Source organism: Chamaea fasciata, unplaced genomic scaffold, assembly GCF_029207755.1.
Source record: "Chamaea fasciata isolate MVZ Bird 193981 ecotype frontalis unplaced genomic scaffold, bChaFas1.0.hap1 SCAF_6, whole genome shotgun sequence".
Lineage (NCBI taxonomy): Eukaryota > Metazoa > Chordata > Aves > Passeriformes > Sylviidae > Chamaea > Chamaea fasciata.
In genome coordinates, this window is record NW_027094091.1 from 59,812,769 (window position 1) to 59,821,579 (window position 8,811).

General features: G+C 39.5%; 1 protein-coding gene across 1 annotated transcript in view; it reads left to right on the forward strand.

The window, feature by feature from the left end:
- TTC29 (tetratricopeptide repeat domain 29) overlaps positions 1-7,837 on the forward strand; it is a 99,600-nt gene extending 91,763 nt beyond the window's left edge. Inside the window, exons 9-10 of the mRNA XM_066186516.1 lie at positions 7,131-7,203; positions 7,584-7,837. Coding sequence (XP_066042613.1) covers positions 7,131-7,168 — 38 coding nt within the window. The 3' untranslated portion in view covers positions 7,169-7,203; positions 7,584-7,837. The remainder of the gene's footprint in view (positions 1-7,130; positions 7,204-7,583) is intronic.
- The last annotated feature ends 974 nt before the right edge of the window (positions 7,838-8,811 follow it).

The following is an 8,811-nucleotide window of genomic DNA, read 5'->3' on the forward strand; positions in this document are numbered from 1 at the left end:
TCAGTATGATCATGGCATACAGTTAAGCAAGAGGACATGTTTAAGTAATCTGTGTTTCCCAGCTTTCCTCCCCTGGGACACTTTTAAGGAACCTGAATTTCAGAGAAGGGGGTGCTAACCACTGTGTGACAGTCAGGTCCTTTGAAGACATATCAAGCTGTATATTCAGAAATAAATATTACACACTGCCAGCGAGCAGCTCCTCTAGCTCCTCTGCTCAGTGTTTTGCTCAGTGGGTAGAAGATGGTGTTCACAAAAGGCAAGTATGAACTGCCCTGCTATGCTGTCTTGCAGGTTTTAATTGTGCCTTTATACCAAGTACTTAACAGACAAAATGTACTATGTCTGAGTAAAGAAAAAAGGACAAGGTTTTGTGCGTAGTCGTACACGAAAGTTGCACAGTAAATGCAAAAAGTAGATTCTCCAGCAGAGTGTTTAAATTTACAGTACAAGGACTGTAGTGAATTGGGGGAAGAAAGCAAGAAATTTTCAGTGTAGTGGCTTTGTTATGAATTGCTGTCAGAATTGTCACTGTGCCTGTAATCTGTTTCCACAGCTACTGTACTGTATTTATTTACTGAGCACCCAATATACCTGGTTTTACTCTTTTTCTAATTGAAGTAGCCATGATAATTCTACGCACAAATTAGGAACAAATATGCGGCTTCTGTTATGATCAGTATGTTGTCAGAAACATCAGCCCACCTACTGCTTCTTTGCCCTTTGCAGTGCGAGTAGATTTCATTCATAACTCTAAAGATACATGTTAAAACTTTGATGCATATATCATTGAGATAGACACATTTCTGTAAAAGTCTATAGGAATGCTTCTAAAAATACTGGCAGATGTTCTTTGAGACAATAAAATGCCACTTCTGTGAGCGAGGTAAGAGTTTCCTTTCATATGGATTTCTGAGTAGATTTCAGGCTCAATCTTTAGTGATAGCTCATGTCGGCAGAGGTAGAGGTAATAGAAATGCTTTTCTACTCCTTGTGTGTTCTCTCCTCAACAGCTCGTCTGGGTAGGCAAAAGTGAGTTTGGCTTCTACCACAAGAGTGAGCAGACACCCTTTGCTCAGAAGTTTGCTTTCTCAGCAGGTCCCCCCAGGACTTGTCCTGTCTTTAGGAGACAGCAAGCAGGTTCCAGTTGTGATCATTCTGCATCTGGCTGGGGGCTGAAAGAAAAGAAACCCTTCTCTAGACCATTTGGGAATTCTACTTTGCACTGTGGAAACTTTGATTAACCAGCTGGGCAGATGCTCACCTGCTTTGTGTTGCTGCAAAACTTTGACTGGGAATGTTTCAAGGCACTGAATGGCAAATACAGAGTAGAGCCAGAGACAAGATGTACTGAATTTCTAAGCTAATGGTTTGGATTTAATGTAGAACTTCTTGACAGTAAAGGTAAAACTATAAGCTAAAAACTGGCAGTGATTTTGTTTAGGTTTCTTCATGTTTGAAGTGATCTTCTTGACGATTGTTTTCCAACGTTGATTTCTCTGCGTCGCCAATATTTCTGTAAAATTTTTTGTGAGCTCTAACTTCCAGATGCACAAAAGACACAGTGTCATATTTTGGCCTTGAGAAAAATCCCTAGTTTTCTATCTACAGTCAACAATTTGGCCTGATAGAGTTGTTATTTAAAATTGATATTCAACAAATGGTTTGTGCAAAAGATGTCACAGATGAATGTATAACAGTGCACAGAACTGAAAAATGTAAGATCAAGAGAGATTTCCATTGTTGTACAAATGTCTGGAACATGCCCTAACTATGTAAGAGAGGAAGATTCATTTGTCTGAGAACAGTTGAATACAAATAAGTAAACCATGGAAGTTATTAGTCAGGGAAAAATTCATATTCCTGTTAGGTTTTCTCACCCAAACCAGAAAAACCTTGCACTTTCCTTATAGTGCCATAGTCTGAGTAGGCTCTTCAAAAGCTTATAAAATAAATTCTGCTTCTCATTCATAAACTTGCCCATCTGTGAAGCCTTTATTCAGAGGAACTTACCTGCTCAAGTTCTTGCTGTAGTTCATTAAAAGCTCCCATTTGTACTCATAAAGACTCATTCATTGCCCTGAATAATATATATGGTGTACTGAAAGAGAACCAACTCTTGCTTTTACAATCTAAATTAAACAACTTTGTCTAATAAGAGGCACTGTCTCCCTTCCAGCGAGGCCCTAAGCCCTAAGGGTCTTGTATGATCGTTTTTATTATTTATTTGTTTTTGCCAAATTGTCCTTCAAGCATCTGAAAGCTGAGACAACCGAGCCACCTAAATTGTTTCTTTCTCTGCCTGCTTGGAAAGACAGAGGCGAGCACGAGCACAACTGTACTGAAACAAATACTCATCCATAAACTTATTCTAAAATGCAATTGGACGATCTTCTGTCTATTTCTCAGTCCCACCTTCTAACCATCCTAATCTTGAGAGTCCATCTCTATTATGTGTGGCTTTTCCAAATGCCCATGATTAATAACTGCTGTGATTCATTAGCCCGTGTTGTTGGCATTGTTTCCCCAATGGGAGCATTTGCTGTCTAGGGATAGTCCATGATTGCTCTGCCTCCTGGAACAGTAAGATGCTTTCAATCTAATGCGCTGTCCATGTTTTAGCATAAAATAATATTAAGGCATCCACATAATGGAACCGTCTGAAGATCCATTTTATTAAGCACTGAAAGAAAATGTGTGTGTGTTTGCATGTGCGAGGGAAGCATAATCAGCAAACCTATTTCACCAGAAATGTTTCCGTGAGGGTTTCATGTAAAGACACAGCTATTTTGAGGTGTAGTTCTTTGTGTGTGAGCATGAAAAAATACTCCATAGCCAATATCTTACCTGGTGCAATTAACTGACTCAAATTACATACGGCCTATTCGAAGAAGGAAAAATAGGAAACAGAGGTAGGTTTATTGTACTTACTCCATTTTGCGGGTATTTATTTTAAATGCAATCTACCTTCAAGTACAGAGCTGTACTGCTCTTAAAAGATTACTGCTTCAAGTTACTCCACATACCTTAACATAGCATGGACCCTTTTTACATTATGCGATCAACTTTTTGACAGTGCAGGGCCAGCACAGCTAATGGAATAATAGCCTGCAGGGTCCAGCTAAATGATATACGAATATAATCAACCTTTGTGATGACTATTCAAAAGTAATCCCTTTAGCTTTCAACTGCAACATATATTTCAACCAGGCAAAGCCATATGAAGAAAATCTCTGCAGACTCCACTGATACAATATGGCCTTCATATCCCTACAGTGTGTTTGCTGCTCACAGTGAGTTTTAAATTTAAGGTAATGGCTACTGTATATTCATGTGAGCATAGAACAATACCTTTGATTTGTTGGAGAAATGTTACATTAGCTACCAAGGGCCCTATTCAGTAAACTTTGACACAACCCTTATATATGGTTTACTGCTTATTCTAAATGGAATATGCCTGATAGAAATGCTTTGCATGTCCAAATTGTACAAATTCGTTAATCTTTATATTAATAAAACTTGCAAGTACGACTGCCTCCATTCCAAGTGAACTGAGTCAGGATACATGGTTAAACAGGTAGGCCCAACATGCTTTTAAAAGGCATTGCATCAATTTTCATTCAGCAAGAAAAATACATAGGAAGATCATCTACAAGTATGGGATGAGCATGTTTTTGGCAGTCATATTATTTTCTGCTCTGTCTCTATTCCTACAACATCACATCATTCTTCAGATTATATAACTCAAAGCAGCTGACCTTTAAAAATGCAAGTAAATTTCAAAATACAACATGGGTTATATCTCATCAGCTGTGTTATACCAACCTGGTAATACATCGAGATAGTCTTGCTCTCTCTCCCTTTTGTGACAAAAAAAAAAAAAATGCAGTATTGACTACTGGTGGATCTGAATACATGGAAGTAATTCTGTTAAAGGAAAATAGATGTAATAAAAACGCTGTGTTGCCTTATATTACTGCTTTCATATGTACACTACAGTCAGAGTTCAGTCTCGTTAGCAGGAGTTGCAAATAGGGCCTTGTTTGTGTGACATGCACCTGAATCCATGTGAGAACATAACAGCATGTTACCATTTCTTGTTTGAGGTGATGTGTTGGAGGATTCCGCTAAAGCAGGTGAGCTATAGAGGAGGAGTAGGAGAGGCTTTGGGCTTTCCCTCTATTGGTTTGCCATGGCACTTCTTGAGCCCACAAAAAACTACTGCATCCTCAGCATCCTGCAGCAGGGAGTTCCAGTGATGAGGTGGCAGTGCACGAAGAAGCCTTTGCTTTGTATCCAAGCCCACCACCTCCCACCTTCAGAAGACCCTACCTCATTTTTTTTTTTTATTTGAAAAACACAGTGAAAAAATGGTTTCTGGGTCATCTCGTGCATGCTACGCTCATTCTTACTTTTGTCATCTCCTCAAAAATTTTTCTTTTTTTTTTTTTTTTCAAACTAGTTTCAGTTGCCTGAAACAATAGTCCTCTTATGATTTCATCCCTTCATGGAGTTTTCAGTGGAATTCTTGTTTAATAAATTCCAACAGTCTGTAAATAATGCAAACCTTGGATTTGAATGCTTCCCCACCACATGGGCATGCAGTCTCAGGTGTCACCTGTTTCATTTTCTTTATAATCTTTTGAGAGAATGGTGCCTAAAATTCCCGTCCTCTCTGGAGTTAGCTGTAGCTTCTTTCTTTGTGGGTGTGGCCTTCTTTCTTTTGTATGGCTTTTCACTAATCATATAATGTGAAGGACTTGCAGCCCTGCATTGTTTTCTACCAAAACCACAATGAAATAATGAGATTTTTAGAAGTGTAGCATTCTGTAGATAGACACACGGAAACAGAAGGAACAGAGATGCCAATTCTAACTGCACTGAAAATCCAACCAGACAATTTTAATTATATTTTATCAACGGCAGTGATAATCTGTCAGGGACATCCTATTGTGATTAATTATATTTGCATTCTATTAATACATATTAATATGTTATCTCCACATTTTGCACAATAAGATAGAAGGAGAATGCTTGATGGTGTGATCTGTGGTGGTATATATGTATTATCATTATGAATATGAGATGCTTTTATTGTTTCCAAATAGCATAGGCCAAACAAACGCCAAGAAAACATTTATGGCTCAGTATTCCATCAGTTATCTTTGATATGCCTAATATGTGCTGGGAGGGCAGAACTGTTAATCAGCCAATAATAGCCTGGTGTCCAAGTGTGAAGGCAAAAGGCCAAAAGGTGCATGAGAAAAGCAATTTCTGCTGTAACTCCCCATCTGTCATGTGCACATCCCCACCGTCTCGTGCACGTGTCAGTGTCTGTAGCTGTCAGGGACAGGCTTTTCTGTGTGTTTGCCCGGATATACAGATGTTGCTGTATCCAGCCACATTTTGAGTTTGAGTCTCCCACTTTGCACCACTCTTCCACCGAAGTGCATCCACTGGAAAGAGCAGTACCACTGCACTGCTGTGAAGCTGGGATGCGACCACGCAATTCTGACCCCTGTGAGCACTTCTGGACTGCCTGGGGCTCTGGGCTGCTTCCCACTGGCTGACTTCCTAAACCAAACTGAGCCATGCCGGTTTTATTAGATTTTTTTTCATTTAAGACTTGGTCTGCTAGGAAAAGAATTCCCATTCATTTACTTTAGGCCTGGTTTCAGAATGCATCACCTGGAATAACTCCATTGTTAAAGACAGAGTAAACCACTACCACACACACACTGCCTTCATACCAAATGATACTCCATATGGGAATGCTAATTCTCAGATATTCTTCATAGTTTTACCTATCCTGTTCTTACTCGCAAACAACTATGTAGAAGTCCTAGTTAGCAACTATACTTAATAAAAGCCCGTGAAATGACAAAACGTACATTTTATTAAGTCATGAGTGGTCCAGTAGTTTTAATCTGTTCCAGACATTGCACCAGCAGAGACACTGCTTCAAACGTTATTTTTCACCCCCACCAGAACGGGATGATTTATTTTGCGCATGAGTTAAATTATGATGCCATACAAATGCCATTGGTCTTGCTGTGACTGAAAGCTAAAGTCCAGTTTTAGGCATCACAATACAAAGACGTAGTGACAAATTGAAGAGGATCCAGTTAAGAAAACATGAGCTCCTTTCAAATATTGAAGAGATTGTGTTTGCTTAGCCTCCAGAAGAGAAGATTAGAAAAAGGAGAATAGTCTTTCAAGCTATAAAGAGTTATTCTGAAAGAGGACAGTGTTCCATTGCTCTTCATATCTGCAAAAGGTAGAACAAGAGAAAAATCAGTTTAATTTGCAATAAATATTTATCTTAAGTATTAGGGAAGAAACCGAGCAATAAGGCTGTGAAGCACTGAAACAGAGAGATTAGGGCTGCTGTGAAACAGCCTTCATTGGAAGCCTTGGAGAATAGATGTCAGGGATGGACTGGATATCTATGTGAGCTTTCTTCATTTGAGGAGATGAAGCAGATCAGTAGTTCCCAAAATAAGGAACAATGCCTCAGGGATGGTGTGGGTGGAATGAGCAGAGGGAGGTGTGTTGCTGGAGAATCCCTGGGAACGGAGCAGAAAGTGCAGCCAGGAGGTGGGAGTTTGGCGTGGAAATGGAGTGAGGGAGGAATGAGACAGCATCACTGGAGCAAATGAACTCTGTGGCTGTGAGGAATGCAGAGTCCAGCCATGGCCTCCCAGCCACCTGTTCCCTGGATCACATCCCATGAGAAAGAGCCCATTGAGAGGTGGCAGCCTTCTCTTGCTTCCTGCACTGCTCAATTCCTCCCCTGCATGGTGTTCCTCCTACCTGCCATCTTTCAGTGCTGTCTTGGCCATTGTCTTCTCCCAAACGCATCTCTCCTGTTGGCTCCCCAGCTGGTCCCACTCAGACCTGGCCTGTTGGAGAACTGCTGCCCAGGAGAGCAAGAAAGGACAGCAGAAAGCCCTGCAGTTCTGCATTTCTAGGATTATGTTTTATGTGACTCAGCTCTGTGTTTTTTGGATTTCCTTCTCTTCTGACTTTTTACCCTAGGTCATGTGTTTCAATTAAACCATTTAGGCCTTTTAACCACTAAAATTGTTGTAAGTCTAAAATACTCATGCACTTTCTTTTTTTTATAACAGAACATGGTAAAGGAACAAGTGCCTCAAAGCCTCTGTGAGCCTCTGTCCAAGACACCTGTTCTAGATCTTCCTGGTACAGTATTTGCTCTTAATCCACAGACTTTATACCAATCTGCTGATTTTTACAGAATGCCATTGCCTATCAATACTTAACCTGATTTTGACTGGCAATTACACATCATCTCTGTCTTACTGTGTCTAAATAATTATATTTTTCCTGCTCATAAATGAATGAATTCACACTTCCCTCAGTTTGTTACACATATCCCCAGTTTTGGAATTTAATTGCCTTTGATCGTGTAATTACTTTTAATTTACAGAAATAAGCCTTTGAGACAGAAACAAATCTGAATAATCAGATGCCAATCCCATATATAAAACATGTAGATATCAATGCATATACATAAACTTCTGACATTTTAATGTTTTTCTATTTGCTGTTTTTTATTCTAGAGGATGCCTGCTTATTGACAGAGAAGCTGATGTGAAATGAGTACAGGAAGATGCTTGAAGAGCAGTGCAACTAAGCAGGAATTTCAGCAAGGGTTTTGTCATTAAAATGCTATTACCAAAAAAAGCATCTGTCATTGAAATGACTTTTTAAAAAGACAAAGAGTAGTAGAATAGAAAGGTTTCACTTTGTGCCCCCATTGCTTAATATCTTCCAAAGTGTCAAGATCCTCCTATTAAGCACAAATGGGAATCCAAGATGCTCAATGCCTTGTAAGATCAGGCTCCAAATGTGTCTGGAGAGTTTTCTTTAAATCCCAGATTGTGGTCCCTTTCACAAAAACTTATTCATAGAGCTACCAGTGATTTTAGCATGTGTGTAATGGTTGGAGTTCAGCTGTAGCTGAAATAGAACAGATCCAGCCTGGGTGGAACACTGTGGTGCAATTCTGTTGCGATCTTTACCACAGGTTGGACTCAAAACACAACCAGATTTGTTTAAAATCCATCTAGATGCAATCCAGTGCCACGTGCTGTGGGATAACCCTGCCTGTGACTCTGCACTTCACACCATCAGGTAAACTAAAATTCTGCTTAGCTTCTTTCTGGTAAATAATCTGAAGCACTGATTTTGGACTCTGTGTAAAAGATTGTGTCCCATCTGGGGCTGATGAAACTCCTGCCAGTGGGTTCCACACATGATCCACGTCTGTGGTCTTTACAGTCCTCAGAGGAGTGAGAGTCCTCAGAGCCTGCTGCCATCGCTGTTGGCTTGAGGAAGAGTTAGAGGAGAGAAGATGGAAGTTATCATTTTGCAAAATATTTGGAACCTTTGAATTTTATTTAGGAAAATTGGTGATTCATAATTTCCCGTATTAGAAAACCCAGTTCTTTTAAATTAAACAAACAAAGCTTTATCACTCCCAACAGCCAACCATTCCTTTCTTTAAATGGAGGTTTCCAGGCTCAGAGTTTGTAGTGAGGTCCATTCGAAATAAAACCAGGTTTTATGATAGTGTTTGAGCAAGCATCAGCTTTTGCCATGGTAATAACTCAAGTCACAGTTTTCTTCAGGATTGTAATCCAAGTATTTGGTTGAAATGTGACAATAGGGTTTCTCCCTGTTAAAGAATAGTAATAATGTGTCATTAACCAGCTCTTATTAGACTATTTTTGATCCAAAATGTTGTATACGTGCAATTTAAATATAAATAGCGCAACAATTTTATTA